This window comes from Paralichthys olivaceus, chromosome 2 (assembly GCF_024713975.1).
Source record: "Paralichthys olivaceus isolate ysfri-2021 chromosome 2, ASM2471397v2, whole genome shotgun sequence".
NCBI classification, from domain to species: Eukaryota; Metazoa; Chordata; class Actinopteri; order Pleuronectiformes; family Paralichthyidae; genus Paralichthys; species Paralichthys olivaceus.
Window position 1 is genome coordinate 17,073,526 of NC_091094.1, and position 15,670 is coordinate 17,089,195.

At 40.6% G+C, this 15,670-nt stretch overlaps 1 protein-coding gene across 2 annotated transcripts in view; it reads right to left on the reverse strand.

Moving 5' to 3' along the window:
- Positions 1 to 15,670, reverse strand: part of col7a1 (collagen, type VII, alpha 1) — a 63,399-nt gene that overhangs the window by 15,911 nt on the left and 31,818 nt on the right. Inside the window, exons 63-91 of one of the 2 annotated variants that reach the window (XM_069539532.1) lie at positions 15,075 to 15,146; positions 14,303 to 14,347; positions 13,874 to 13,909; positions 13,433 to 13,468; positions 12,811 to 12,915; positions 12,664 to 12,729; positions 11,903 to 11,938; positions 11,770 to 11,805; positions 11,626 to 11,673; positions 11,481 to 11,516; positions 10,359 to 10,484; positions 10,009 to 10,218; positions 9,892 to 9,927; positions 9,767 to 9,811; positions 9,543 to 9,659; positions 9,387 to 9,458; positions 8,884 to 8,928; positions 8,420 to 8,455; positions 6,678 to 6,713; positions 6,552 to 6,596; positions 6,411 to 6,443; positions 6,236 to 6,298; positions 6,074 to 6,109; positions 5,389 to 5,469; positions 5,219 to 5,287; positions 2,250 to 2,285; positions 2,054 to 2,113; positions 1,900 to 1,944; positions 1,779 to 1,814 (exon numbers count right to left, since the gene is read on the reverse strand). In XM_069539532.1, coding sequence (XP_069395633.1) covers positions 1,779 to 1,814; positions 1,900 to 1,944; positions 2,054 to 2,113; positions 2,250 to 2,285; positions 5,219 to 5,287; positions 5,389 to 5,469; positions 6,074 to 6,109; positions 6,236 to 6,298; positions 6,411 to 6,443; positions 6,552 to 6,596; positions 6,678 to 6,713; positions 8,420 to 8,455; positions 8,884 to 8,928; positions 9,387 to 9,458; positions 9,543 to 9,659; positions 9,767 to 9,811; positions 9,892 to 9,927; positions 10,009 to 10,218; positions 10,359 to 10,484; positions 11,481 to 11,516; positions 11,626 to 11,673; positions 11,770 to 11,805; positions 11,903 to 11,938; positions 12,664 to 12,729; positions 12,811 to 12,915; positions 13,433 to 13,468; positions 13,874 to 13,909; positions 14,303 to 14,347; positions 15,075 to 15,146 — 1,743 coding nt within the window. Of the gene's footprint in view, positions 1 to 1,778; positions 1,815 to 1,899; positions 1,945 to 2,053; positions 2,114 to 2,249; positions 2,286 to 5,218; positions 5,288 to 5,388; positions 5,470 to 6,073; positions 6,110 to 6,235; positions 6,299 to 6,410; positions 6,444 to 6,551; positions 6,597 to 6,677; positions 6,714 to 8,090; positions 8,127 to 8,419; positions 8,456 to 8,883; positions 8,929 to 9,386; positions 9,459 to 9,542; positions 9,660 to 9,766; positions 9,812 to 9,891; positions 9,928 to 10,008; positions 10,219 to 10,358; positions 10,485 to 11,480; positions 11,517 to 11,625; positions 11,674 to 11,769; positions 11,806 to 11,902; positions 11,939 to 12,663; positions 12,730 to 12,810; positions 12,916 to 13,432; positions 13,469 to 13,873; positions 13,910 to 14,302; positions 14,348 to 15,074; positions 15,147 to 15,670 lie in introns of both variants that reach the window. The other variant, XM_069539526.1, reaches the window with a different exon arrangement.

Consider the following 15,670-nt stretch of genomic DNA (forward strand, 5'->3'; position numbering starts at 1 on the left):
TAAATAATAATAACAAAATGCAGAGTTTGTATTTATTTGAATAGTGTGTCCAAATATTAGTTTAATATTTATTATACTGCTGGTGAAGACATATTTCTTCTGTACTGGTTTGTCAGTGTCTCTGTTTCCATCCCGGTTATCACGGCTCGTTAACCTCAAGGACGACAAATAATCAAAAAAGTTCATCCTCGGAGGAGATTGGCCTCAATTACAGTCGACACTTTTAGATAGAAGGTCCAGAAACTTTAATCACACTGCGATAGATATGTTGATTAAAGTGGGATTAAATAATTGGACCGGCATTGAAGTGAAATAGCTTCGAAATAATCACGGTTTAAAAGGTGTGGTAAAAAGGCAAAAACTGAACCTTTAATAATATATATAATATTATATTTTATACTATGTTTTGTAGAAATTACAGGAATATCCTGCAACTTAAACACATAAGCTTAAATGGGATATGATATTTGGGCAGTGACACAACCTAATTTAAGACAAAAGGTTTAAGACAAATAATAACTGTTTATAAGAGAATAACAGCCATTTTTATACAGAGCTCCTTCAATTCCACAGCCTCAAAAGCATCTGCATGAACTAACATAGCTATAGGAATTATTTTTAGTACTTGGATAAAAAAAACCATTTGCAGTAAATGACTGTGAAGCCTGGAGCCCGTGCACATCACCAACCACTGAGTTTCTCCCACTCGAGAAGCTCTGCCAGGCCACTTCCTGCAGCCCCCCTAACCTTCTGGCCACTAAGTGAGAAGCATGCTCAATAGCTTTCACAGTATAATTTGGTTCGTTATCCGTCTGTACTGTGAAGCACCGTCCAATCAGTTCTGCAGCATTTGCTTGAATCTGAGCAGATCGTGTAGCCCTGCACACTTCAGAATTCATCCAGCTACTTCAATCAGATGTCACATCATCAAACATCAGTGACTCAGTGCTATTGGAAGCCATGCACGCCCATTCCTTAGAACTGACTCCGCCGTGTTTGACAGCTGGTGTCGTTGGATCATGAGTCGTTTCATTTTCCATAATCCTTCTCCAAGCGAATCTCAGTTTCATCTGTCTGAAGAATCTTGATCGAGAACAGGGAAGACTTTTAAGATGTTTTCTCACAAAGTCTTATCAAGTCTGTTCTCGAGTGTTACCAGTGGTTTGCAAATCTCTGTATTTAAATTCATGAAGGAGTCTTGATTTGAGACTGTAGGCTTTTGTCAAAGCCCTTGAATTGAAGTTGACATTTCAGTCACATCTTGGTGGCTTTGTTTTATATCCATTGTGGTGGATTTTTCACCATCCAAATACTTACAGACCTGACTGTAGATCTGTAATCATACTGAAATGTCACATTTCTTCTATAGATAGATAGAGATATAAACAACTAGGATTACCGCCCTGTGATTGTACTACTTCGCTCACTAGATCATGTTCAGTCTTTGTTTTCCAGACTCATATGAGGACACTCTGACCTTTGACCTCTGAAATCTAATCTTGAGTCAAAGTGAAAACTGGTCAAAATTGGAAGACTCCCTAAAAGACACACTCTTGTTCAAGAGGCCAAAACCATGTTTTCTGAGGCCAACGTGACCTTGAACTTTGACCTCTTAACCATTAAAATCAAACTAGGTAATCAGTGAATCCAAGTGAACATTTGTGCCAAATCTGAAGAAATTCCCAAAAGGTGCTTTTGAAATATCTGGCTCACAAGAATGAGACAGATGTACAGTCAGCACATCACAGTATAAAAGGTAACATGCAAGGTTTACTCACATCTTCTCCAGGCTCTCCTGCTTCACCAGACACTCCCTGGGTGTGACGACACATCGGACATGAACATGTTGTTGTGTTAACGTTAAGTTCACGTGCTGATCTACGATACGATTATACTCACTCTTTCCCCTTTGTTACCAGCAGCACCTTTGTCCCCTCTGTTTCCCTGAATGACAGCATGCAGTTTCAATGAGAGAGCACTCAACACTTTCAGTCTTGTGACACTTGCTCACAGAGAGCGAGTCTTCAGGGCTAAAGGGTTTGGTCGGACTCACCTTCTCCCCAGGTAGACCCCTCTCTCCAGTCGTGCCTGGCAGCGTTAGACCAGGAGGACCCTGCATCAATCAGGAACAGGTGAGTAACGTCATCTTATTTCTGGACTATAGGCTGCATTAACTGAGTTCAATAGTGTTCAATATGCTGCAACTGAATTAAGAGATACTTCTGTTAATGCTAATTAAAGTGACTCACAGTTTGTCCTTTGGGTCCAGAGGGTCCAGCCACTGCCTGTAAAAGTGCAGAAAAATTATATAATTTTTCATTGTGTGCTTAAAGGTTTGAGCTTTCAAGTATCATATCAGCCCAACAATCCAGATCCTTATGCAGCATGATGTTGTCAGCAAGGACACACAACAAATACACAACTCTTTCTGTGAATCAGACTGCAACTGAAGAAGAGTGCATCTTTAAATACATTATTTCAAGAAAAGTTGTGCCATTCAAAAGCTAATGAAAGAAACAAAGTGGAAGCTCAGCTCTCTTTGCTCGCTATAGTTTAAAAAGACTCAAACATTCCTGCCATCAGAGCCTGGTGCAACTGTGGAGCTGGAAAATGCAATGTCACTTCAACTTTGGTTTGTGTGATTGTGTGTGTGTATGTGTGTGTGTATGTGGGAGAACAAATGGTGGAGCTGCTGAGCAGATGGCCCTTCACAGACACATGTTGCCTAGTTATTTATCAAACCGCTGAACTCACTGACAGTGTCACTGTGGCTCCGTCCAAGGTGCTAAACCTGAGGCCTTCAGCAGAGAGGGCACTGCTCGAGATATTCATCACGATTCGTGTCGGGAACACAAACAGCAGGGGTGGCAGCGGATACTGAGCACCACACAAGCAAGCTCCATCTTTGTCATTTTGTCCAGCCACATTCGACCAGCGGAGAGAAACTACACTACGAGGAACCAGCCGAAACATTTTGCACAAAACAGGGTGGGATATCTAGTGGCTTAGTGGGTAAGATATACATACTTTACCATTTGGTGTGATCCCAACATCCTTGATTCACTTCAGGGTGGGTACTAGTTCTGTAACACGTCTCTCTATGAAACTTAACAATCCATTGTGAACCTAATGATCTATTATAGCACGAGCAAGAACCAATACATTAGTTGTTATAAGCAATAAGTGGCAAAACAAAAAGTGCACTTGAGAAATAATCAATATTGGAAACTAGAAATACTAGACTGCAGTTGTATGCCTCTGCTAACCAGTTTGTCTGCATACATTTTTTACAGACTCATATGAGGTCACTGTGGCCACTTAAATCTAATCAGTTCATCTTTGAATCTAAGAGACATCACCTTCACAAGGTGAACAATGTGCTTTGTGAGGTCACAGCGACCTAGACGACCAAAACCTAATCAGATGATCCTTGAGTCTAAGTGAATACTTTTACCATATTTGAGGAAATTCCTCGCATTCACAGAAATGAAACATACTGACGTGCAGACAGACGCAAAACCCCCAAAACAACATGCCTCTGGCCACTGGCTATCGCCGGCACGGAGGCATAATAAAAAAGATGTACTGAGCCTCGTCTATAAATAGGAAGTAGAACAGATGATGATTTTGACTTTGCGATGATGTGTTGACTTAAGAGACAGTTATTTGACTTTCTCTGTCATTTTCAGTCTTACTGAGCTGATATCTGACTTAACTGAGATCCACCTCGGCAGAATTGGGACAGGCTTCGTCAAGCCAGTCCCTCTTAACAGACGTCTGCAGTCATTCAAATACAGACAACGGACAGACAATAATTCAGTGTGAGTTATAAGGCAGGTTCGGTTGAGTCTTTTGTCCTGAGAAGCAGGAAAATGTTGATGTCAGGAGAAATCTTCAACAGTTTCACTGGAACACCCAATTCCTTATGATTTGACAGTTCCTTTCAGTTTTTTTGTACCTGATAAAATGATGCAGTGATGAGGCTGCAGGGCACAGACAGTGATAAAGTTGACCCACAACACCCAGAGCAGTACAATACATCTGTTAAAGAGTCTTCTCTTTCTTGTTATATCTGAGCATAGAGTCCAAATCACATTCTGAAAAACCACGTTATTACATCCACTGTATAATACAGATAAATTGCAGGGCCTGAGAAAATCACTTGCCAGCTGACTTAAGTGCTGCAATTTTATGCTATAAAATAATACAAAACTGTATGCAATGTCGTGTTATTTTTTAGAGAGGGAGGCACTTCAAGCCTCTATAGGGTTTTCCCCTATTTAATACAATTCTGTGAAAAAACTCTGGGGCTGTTCCACACCAGATAAAATAGACCTGTGAGAGCAGGAAAGAGCCTCTGAACATGGTCCAAACACGTGAAAACTCATTTTGCTGGGTCAGCAAGTGAGATTTACCCTCTGAATGTCAATCAATAACAGTCACATAACAGAGATATCTCACTGAGACAGCCTGCATGGAGAGATGATGTTGTTGTATTACGTTACTAGCTGATACAAGCTCAAACTAAAATTATCCCTTACAGTTGTATGCCTCCGCCAATCAGAGCAGTTTCAGTATACATTTAATTTCCAGACTCATATGAGGTCACTGTGACCTTTGACAATGGAAATCTAATCGGTTCATCTTTGAGTCCATGTGAGAACTGATCAAAATTTGGAGAAATTCCCTAAAGAGCTGAGATATTATGTACAAGAGGCCAAGAAAAAAAACAATTGTGCCAAATTTAAAAAATAACTCTCTTTGTTAGGTGACCTTGCCCTTTCACCTTTGACTTCCAAATTCTAAGCAGATCATTCTTGAGTGAGGAGAATTCATATAGAAAACGCATAGAAATGTGTCTCGCCATGAGAAATGAATTAAAATCAAATTCTAAACACATAAACATCTGAACTTTTTGACCAACTTTAAGATATGTACACATTTCTGGTCCACGTTTGTTGGTAACAGCAGCTCCAGCCCCAGATGGACAAACAACAGCTGCAGCCCTCGAAGGAATACTCAGAAGCACCTATTGCTGTGCATCAGATGAAAACTCTCCCAGTGGGAAGCTAATATTAGCGCTACAGAAATGTTTTTTTTTTATGACTTCGGGCAGCAAATCATTCGACATCACATCCAATAAAAGCAACCACATAACCAATTTTATCAACTTGTCCTTTTTGCCAGAGGCTCCTCGGTAGGTACAGCATGTTCTCACCTTCCCTGGAGGACCGCTGTCTCCCTGCTCCCCCTTTAAGCCAGACTGGCCTGGCGGTCCAGCGATGCCCTGTGCAACAAATAACACAATGACAACGAGGAAAACCTGATAAAAACAGCATGGTGCACATCACAGATACACATGACAACATGAACAACTGACACACACACCTGCTTTCCTGGTAATCCATGTATTCCTTCTTTGCCAGGCACCCCATCTCGTCCAGGAACTCCAGGTTTACCAGCTTCACCCTGAGGAGCAGGATGTTCTTCAGTATTTGTAATAGGCACATAATAGTAAGCATGTGTTGTGTGTCACATTTGGATTAAGGGTTACTGAAGGGTTTGCACAATTTTCTAAATATCTGCAACTGTCTTCATTTATCCGTTATGTGACTGTGAAGATTTCACACAATGTCCAGTAAGAGGAGTTGGTTTTTTCCAGGTGTTTTACAAAAACCAAGATTCTCCAGATTCTAAAAACTAAGGAATCAATTTAGACATGGATTTTTTAATCCAAATTTCATCAACAGTTACCTTGATGATCAGATCTTATTGCACAAACTTTCATTAGTTTTCAACAAGAATGTGACTGAGAAGAGCATAGAGTGATATAAATGTTGATTGCAGGGATCAAAAAATGCTTAAAGTAGAACAAATCACATCCTGAGAAGAACATACAATCTATCAGAAGGAGACATTTATCAATAAGAGCTTGGTACACACAGAGGTTCAGTGTAATTATGTTCTCATCTTCAGTCACAACTAAAACGCCCCAGGATCAGAGCTTTTCTCCAGTTCTACACCTCCTGATTGTGCAGTGACAGAAGCATCTGGATCAGGATTACATACTCACCACCTGCCCTGACAGTCCTGGAGGGCCCTGTGGACCCTGCAGGAGGAAATACATAGAGCGGTCAGAGGAAAACAATGTGATACACACCATGAGATTTCATGAGAAAACATGTAAGCAGTTTTTTTCCCCTGAAGAGAAGCAGTGATTTATGGGAACACTTACAACAGCTCCTGGGGACCCTATTGGTCCTGGCAGACCTGTGCTCCCCTGGGCACCAGGAGGACCCTGCAGAGACAGAGAGGAACAAGCTCACACACTGCGGATCTGCTATCACTGCAGTGATATGTCTGGGTCCTATAGGTCAGTGGAATCTCTTGTCTAAAAGATAGAGTTTTACCTGGACGCCAACGCCTGGTTCTCCTTGATTACCCTGTAAAAAGCAACGTTGTTTTACTTTGGCCAACAAAGTGAAAAAACAAATGAATTTGTACATAAAAAAACGAAAAATTCTGAAATGGCAACAACTCAGTGAGCTTACCTTTACACCAGGTGGACCTGGAAGCCCGTTGGGACCCATGGGGCCCTAATTAAAACAAATAAACATGTAAATTGTTGGGAATAGTGTGTGGATTTGTAAAGAGGCCTCATCAAGTGTGATACTTACAGTCGGGCCCCTCATGCCGGGCTCTCCTGGGTTTCCCTACAAGTGAAACATGTATTGTATAAAATTGCTTTTAGGCCACATTTTAAAAGGTATAATTTTACATAATACACAAGAGTTAGATGAGAATACTCTAAAATTAAATCAATATGATTTACTTTTTGTAAAGATATAACAAAGATGATATGATATAACGTGTTCATTTGTTGAGCTGGAGGTGCTTCTTCATGGATTTTGTTGACTTTGGACGTAGAGAGGGAGGCTTTTTCCCATTCAAGTCTTAATGATAAGCTTAACTAAGATTACTAGTGGTAGCTTTATATTCAACTGTATATGTATATAGTGCCAAATCATTACATACATTATCTTAAGGTATTTACTTAGTTAGGTCAATTTAATGAATAAAGTGTATATAATGTTTAATGATCAGACATGAGAGTGGTATCAATCTTTTATCTAACTCTAGGAAAGAACACAAATAAACTGCATTTTTTCCAAATGCATTTTTTTTCCTTTAAAGGTAGGGTTGGTAAGTTGTATGTGAAACAATATTTAGCTTTTTGTTTAGCTTTTCCAAGATTACAAACCCTAACTTTAAATGACATATTTATTTCACAAATATGTTCATAAATATGCAGTATTTCAAATATGTATGTACATTATTATAACATAAATAATAGACAGACAGATTGACATAAGGTCGTCTCTGGGAGACACAAATACACAAAGATAAACATCACAATGGGTAGGACGACACAAACACAGGATCAACAATGTCAGCAAAGAGACACTCACATGGTAAACTGAAAGAATCAGTGCTATGCAAGGGATGAGCGCGCAACAGACAGCAGGCACAGCTCCATGCATGATAAGCAGACTCCAGCGAATTGACAACAAAGTACTTTTTGGAGTGCACCCAATTTAGTATTCCCCCCTGCAATTGTACATTGGATCCTGGCGAGAGCTGCGGCTCAGGGTGTCAGCTGACTTCCTTTCATCTACCCCAACAAATGTGTGGTGTTTTACGCATTTAAAATCCAACTTCAAAATTCGTCTCCTGAGTTTGACACGGATGCTTTGGGGACAGGTGGTCTTGATTAATAATTCATGAGGAACCCATCAAGGTCTAGCTCTTCCCAAATCCCAGGCCCTGCTCTCAGAAGGACGTGCCTAATACAAATGAATTAAGATTAAAGTGATGAAATTTTTCCTGGAGGGTCCATGACGGTGTTTGCATTCTGATAAATTGTTCTACTCTCCTATTGTTAAGCGCAGACACATCTTTTATGCTTCTAGCTGTGTGAGCTACAGCACACATGGATCTATTCAGCTTTGTATCTGATACCACAGGGACAGGTTCTCACAACACGCCTTCCTCCACAGCCCAAGCATGCCAGCCAGCAGCAGAGAACCTACCGGTCTGCCTAGTACTCCTGGGAACCCAGGCAGGCCCTGGAGAGGATAAAAGATGGAGGCAGTTGGATGAGATGAGAGTTGGGGGGAACAGGTGGGCAGAGGACAGTGTTGGAAGAGGGGGGAACAAACAACACAGGAAAGGAGATGGACAGAGATGAAGAGAGAGAAAGTTAGATAGTGAGGTGTTAGCTGCACAGGATCTATGAAGCCTCAGCACAAGGAGGGGAGAAGAGTGCTCCATCTGTTTTGTGGTTTCAGCCAACCCAGTGGATTCACTCTGCAGGTCAAACCTAAGAGAAGGTGCCTTTACTGGGTTACTGGTTACTCACTGGTTGCCCCCGAGGACCAGCAGGCCCTGCTGGGCCCTGCTCCGACACGGAGGGGAGGGAAAACAAAAAATGTGAGAAGTGTCTAATAGCGTACCTCTGTTCATTTATTCATGCACCTACACAAAAAGACATAATTTTCCCACAGTGTGATTGAACTTTCAGTAATAACTGTGAATGGTAAGAAAAGATGAAATCTTAACTGAAATGCTGTTTGTTTTTGTATTTTCAAGATCTTAAGCAGGAGCAGGTTGTCTTTCGGATGCATTAACAATCCTATGCATTCATAGCAACACACTGTGAATCAATAAGTTGGGTAAGATATTTAAATGTATGGTTGCTTTACAAGAAACATACACTTACCAAACATGTTGACTGAAATATTCACTTCGAAAAATTTGCACAATGTAATGTTATTTTATTCATATTTGTGCAAGCATTAACGAGACCCCGTACCCAACACTTACCGCTTTCCCATCTTGACCAGGTTTGCCGGGTTCTCCTGGTGAGCCCTGAAATTACAAACCACATCTTAATGTTGCATGGAGCCTTGAGCCTGAGTAAAACATTAGAGGCAGAGGAGGACATTATGGGAAACTTCCTTCATAAATAACTTTCTTGAGAGATGAGACGATCAGCACATAATCCCTCATAAAGCCACAATTTTTGTTTCTACATTTAATTTTCTACAAACTTTGTAAGTCTATTATTTAGAAGGAGCATGGTTAACTGTTTCCAATGCTTTTATTCTCACTTCTAAGCTTAGTAGCTGTGGGCTCTAGCTTAATAAACAGTAGACAGAATTGAATGGTGTGAATATTCTTATCTACCTCTTGGGAGAAAAGCCTGATAAATGTGAAAAATAGTATTGAATAATATATAATAATATATTTCCCAAGATGTCAGTGTCAATGTCTTTAAACCATTATTACAATGGTTTAATCTAGACTGCTTCTGAGTGCCAACTCACCGATGAGCCATCACGTCCTTTCTCTCCATTCTCTCCTCTGTCTCCTTTATTACCTTGAGGTCCAACAAAACCCTTGAAGACATTTTACATACACATGACATGATGTGTAATATTGATATGTGATTCTGTAATAGAGTGATTTTGTATAAATCTTACTCGATCTCCTTTTGGTCCTTGTGGTCCTGCTGCACCGAGCTCTCCCTTCTGTCCTGCAAGACCTGGAGGGCCTCTGGTCCCAGGCGTACCAATCAGTACAGAATCAGCAGACGCTCCCTAGAGAAAATGCAAATATCTTTGAACTTCATCATTCCTCCTATGTTTACTAAATATTATATCACAGGGTCTCACTACATCAAAAACAAGGATACAAAGCAGTTTACCTTTTGACCGGATGGACCAGCTGGCCCTGTTAGCCCAGTTTTTCCCTGACAAACAGATAGAGGTGATCAATTGAATGTAAAGATGTTTAGATAGATCAGTCCATCAGTCCAACATAAGAACTTACAGCCTCTCCTTTGTCACCTCTCTCTCCCCGCTCCCCCTGAAACATACACAGACATGAGGTCAGTCAAGTCATGTTGAGTCTTAGAGAGTTTTCAATTATTGACACCCAGCTCTTTACCTTATCACCTGGTCTCCCAGCCTCTCCCAGTTCCCCAGCTCTCCCAGGAACACCTGGTATCCCTGGCTTGCCTGGCTCTCCAGCAGGCCCCAGGGGTCCAGCTGGCCCTTGTTCTCCAATAGCTCTTCCAGTAGGCCCCGTTGCTCCCACAGGTCCTCGATCCCCTTGATCGCCCTTTGATCCCCTCTCTCCTGGAATACCACGAGCACCCTAATGTTGAGACAGAAGTGGAAAGGAAAATATATTATATAATATATATTACTGAATTGGTTGATGGACCTTTTATGATGTTACTATGGATCTGCATCAAGTCTATTTATTTATACCCTTTGCCTCGTGATCATACTTACTTCTAAACCAGATGGACCTCTCGGTCCTGACTCGCCCTTGTCTCCTTTTTCGCCTTTCTCTGCCTTCTGTACTGAAGGAACCAGGAGTCTGTCCTTCCTTTCCACAACCACCTTTAGATCAGATACCTGTGTGGAGGAGAGAAAGGAAACTGGCTTTATAACTTTCCGCTGCACATGTCTGTCTCTGAAATGATTTAAACCTCAAATAAATACAAAGTCATTTAGTCAGTAAAGACAAAATCATTTCTGTAAAATCTAAAGAGATGAAAAAATGTCCTTTGTTTCGCTTTGACTTTCTGATCCTGAAGTGTTTCAGACAGAGGCTGAAAAGAGGAGCTGCAGCAGATGACAGTTTGAGGAAAATTAGGAAAGTGAAACCTTTTCAAGTAATAACACAAACTAAAATTATGAATGTAAAAATAAATTTTCAGATAGAGTAACTGAGAGAGACATCGGTATGAATTCCTCCACACTGTCAGGACTATGTTCACTCAAAGATCCATATCATGTGTTAGTCCACGTCTGTCACAAAAACCCTGAGAGCTGTTGTGGATTTAAATTACTTGCAGATCCTATTCAGAATTTGATCATGGCAACTCTGTTAATCCACTTTTACTGGACTGATGACATTTTCATTTTCAAACTAATTAAACTGTCGACACAAGGGAAGGACAGATGAACATGAGTTATACATATATCTGGAAGCTGCTAATGGTATGATGACATTTGCAAATGAATATGAATAAACGGAAACACATAAAAGTTTGCAAAAGTTCCAGGAAAGTTTCAATTAGCAAGATAATTCTGATAAAATATTAATCCACAGCTCCATAGTATAATAACATAATAGATGCATGAGTAAAAGTGATGTGGAAGCTGTTGGGTATTTGTTAATGGATTTTCATTAAGGCATTATTAGTCTCTCTACCTACTCTACTAATTCTCATCACAAAGCTACAGTTCGCCAATTGTATTTTTTTATTAAATCCCCAAAATGTTGTGTCTTGATATTATATAAATCTGTCTCCTTAAATAAGATAGAATACATGGGAACTAGAAATCACACAAAAACAAACATTTCACTGAATCATTGAAATGCAAAAGTACACAGACTCCACATACCTGAATACCGAGGCTGGCCAGAGCTTTATTTACATCCTGATGAGAGAAATATAGCAACATCATTCAGCAGAGATGACGCACAGTGGTGATAAATGAATTCACCAGTCACAGCTTAGTCATCACAAGTGGTGTACTGATGTCTTACCGCCGCTGTCCCAGGTCTGCCTGGTGCCCCGTCTTCTCCCGGGTCCCCCTGCCAATAAAAAAAGATAGAAAAGTGTCAACAGTAAACACATGAAGCCTCAGTCATGTCACATTTCACTATAACAGAAAAGAAAGTTCAACTTACAGCATCACCTTTAAGGCCAGGAGAACCTCTGTCTCCCTGGAGCAAAGAACATCAGACGTTAAAAAAAAAAAGTCAGACTAAATGGTTTTTAATCCAACACCAACTGAGATCAATAAAGACATGTGCGACTCACTCTGCCTCCCGCAGCTCCTGGAATCCCTGGAACGCCCTGAAAGACAGAGCAAGGACATTGATAAGAGCATGAAGAGATAAGACTGTAGGAGGGATGCAGCAGCATACAGAGACACATCTTGATAGAACAGTCATCACTGCTCATACATGTGGGAGACACTGCTCTTTTTTCTGATGCTTCTGCAAAATGAAGATGATACAATATAATAGAACAGAAAACATGGAACAGGATTCTATGAGAAACTACATGCAGAGGAATTTAAACTCTGACAAGGAGCTTCTGCTCTTGTTGGCATTTGATATTTAGTCAGATTATGCACAAACTACTGAACAGATTATCACTAAACTTGATGTGATATGTTTCAGGGAAGAAAACATTAAAGTTTGGTGCAGATCTGGATCAGGGGGATGATCCAGGATTCTTTTTTTCACTTTTTAATTTTTCCAAACAATAATAAATGGATCTTGATGAAAAGAATCACAAATGTTTAGGAGTGTGTGAAATTTGGTGCAGACACAAACAATTGAATTTTAAATGTGGTTTCATAAGGAGACTGTTGGGCCTTAATGGAGGTAAATGTTCTCTACTGAATGTCATCCTAGTTTTATATGTATCTGCTCTTCCATTCCTTCTCCATTAGCCCTAGGATGTACATATTATCCATAGCATATCACTATTAAAGAAAAAGCAGGGTTATATATACATATATATATATATATATATATATATATAATTAACATCAGAAAGTCATGCACACTCACAGGAGTTCCTGGGGGCCCCTGAGGGCCTGGGATTGGTGCCGCTTCAACGCCTTTCATATACACAACCTAAGAGTCAGTGCTTGCATTAGTAATGACAACTATCATTAATATTCATTGCACTGTAAAATGTGTCCACATCTGTTGCACCTGTCCAGGAGGACCAATGCTGCCAGGGACCCCAGGTGGCCCCGGAGGACCAGAGGGACCTAAAGGCCCAGGGAGGGCCCGGTCTCCTTTCTGCCCATCACGGCCCTGGAAAATATGCAATAACACAACTGAGAATCTCTTCACACGGGGTTACTTCCGCCGATGCTATAGTGGAGGCTGAACTATAAAATCAAAGCAGGTGGCCGCTGCCACCCCTCCACTGATGTTCCAGAGATAATTAATATGACTTTGCACATGAAAAACAACAAGCTGACATTTGGTGCTCCTTTGGATTTCTCTCAGAAGTGGCTCACCCTTAAAGGCTAAGCTTGATCATTAGAGGTTAGTGAATTTATATAGCTGCTTCTGAGAAGCCTATTGATTCAGCAGCGAGTAAGAGTGTGATGGTAATGTCAATGTCAGAGTGAGCTCCAGTTGATAAATTCACACTCGAGGGGGGAAAGTGACGAGGAGAAAAGAAAAGAGGAAAAGCTGATGTGTAATACAATAAAGTCCAGGAAGGTGAGATCAATACAGGATGAAGGTGGTGAGATAGGGCAGGTTAAGACAGGCACAATACTTTAACAGAATAATAACATGAAGGACATTTGGCAAAACTGACATCTCTCCCAGCTGCTCCTGATTCTCCTTTGTCACCCTGTAGATTAAAGAAAGAAGTGTCAGATAACAAGTAGAAATAAAGGCCAAAAAAGCACTTCAAAAGCATCTTCATTTAAAAAATATTCTATTATAAATTAAATTGATCTATTCATATCTTCCTAAATTATATTTTTGTGTAGATAAATGTTTTTGTAGAAATAAGGGCACCTTCCGAAATCAAAACCAATATTCTCTTAAATATGCTGCATTTTAAAAGACTGATAAAACAATGAAAAAAGATGGATTTATCACATAAATTAGACTCCACTGTCTTGCTGCTGTTTGTCATCTAAATTACTTATATTATAAGTGTTGTGGACAAATTCTGAAACATACTTTGACTAAAAACTAAACCATCCTGTCAGTGCAAGGTGATCTCATGGATTGATGAAGAGTTACAAACCTTTCTCCCATCTTCACCTGGCACTCCGTCCTCACCCTGTAGGTCAAAACAAAATGCATTACAGGCTTCACAAACACACACACACACACACACACACACACACACACACACACACACACACACACACACACACACACAAATGGAATAATGGAATAATGGGCAGTCTGCTGAAGGAGCACTCAGATAATTCAGTGCCGCTGCTTTAGAGGTTCACTTAAGACAGCCATTAAGAAGCAGGCCCTGAAATACACGTCAACACTGCTTTTGATCAGCATCACTCACAGGGAAGAGTACAACTTGTTCACAGTCTTACTGGACAGAATCAACATATATAAAAGTCAAAACACTGAGACATGAGCAGATGACAGTCTGTCAGAAGAGGGAGAGGATTAATTCAGGATGCAGGAGCCAGTTCTAGAGAGGAGGTACCATTTTGCCAGCAGGCCCAGGTTTGCCATCTTCACCTGCTTTACCCTGAAACACAAAGATGATGACACACAGTAAATTAAATATGCTTGAAAACAGACTGAGATGTTCTGCTCTAAATGTCGCTTGATAATTTAAAACACCAATTAGCATATCCATGATGTCATTCAATTCTATTTGCATTCTGCTTAGCTTGAGCCAAAGTCATCTTTTTCTATCTTTACTGCTCGCCTCCACACTGCTCACATATATAGCACCAGGGCTGCTTACAAGCAGGACTGGTGACTCTCTTCTACTGAAAGTTGCTAAGGTTTGTTGCTAGTAACAGATTTCTGTATTGAAGCTGCAAGAGAAAACCACACCCTACATGTAATGTGCTTTTTGTGTCCAAACCTGACCCAAGGCCAATGTTTTTCTGATTACAGGCACATGCAGTGTAAAAGAATCAAGCATAAGGCCCAGTCAATCTGACCAAGCCCGTCTCGAAACCAAAAAAATATTTCCAGACCCAACCTGGCCCATCAGGTTCCAATGGGTCCTGAAGAGCTCTGCTCTGCTGTATCTACACTCTAGTTGCTAGGTGCTTTTTCAAAGAAAAAAAAAAAACCTGACCAATGGTGTTATGTCATTTCACAGATCGTCATAATCACTGATTCATGACATTTGTATTTCTGGAGCTGGCCTTGCTGTTGTTCAGGCAAAATACATATACATAGATATAAAATAAATGGTTTTGTCTGTGTGTGTGTGTGTGTGTGTGTGTGTGAGTACTCACAGGTGTCCCTGCAGTTCCTGGAGGCCCAGCAGGCCCTTGGGGGCCCTGTTCTCCTCTGAGTCCTGGTAAACCCTGGTGAAACAGACCGACACACACCAGAGCGAAAGGTTCAATCTCATTTATCTGCTGATTTAAATCCGACTTAGATTGTGTTCAGACTTTCCAGTATTTTGTTGGAAGGTTTGTGTTTAACAGAAGATTTAGATGTAAAACTTGAACTTAAACAGAAAGTTGTGTAGTTAACTTAAAATCATTATTCTGGTCAACATTACATAACAGTGAAACTGGCCTGAAGAGATGAATTTCTCAACAGTCCTCTTATGCAACGACTGAAGTTTAACATCTCCACAGTGCCCTCTGCAGCTCTGGCAGTTAAAGTGCACGTACATGCTCCTAATTCGGGGGCAGACAACTGAAATATGTTTGATCAGTCCTTCTGGGGTTGGCAGGATTACACAACAGCTACTGAACACATGACCATGAAACTTGGTGGAAGGATGCAGTATGGGTCAGGGAGGAACCCATTTAATTTTGGTGCAGATCTGGATCAGGGGGAAGATCTATCATTTTCTAAGGGCATTTTTCAACATTTTTGT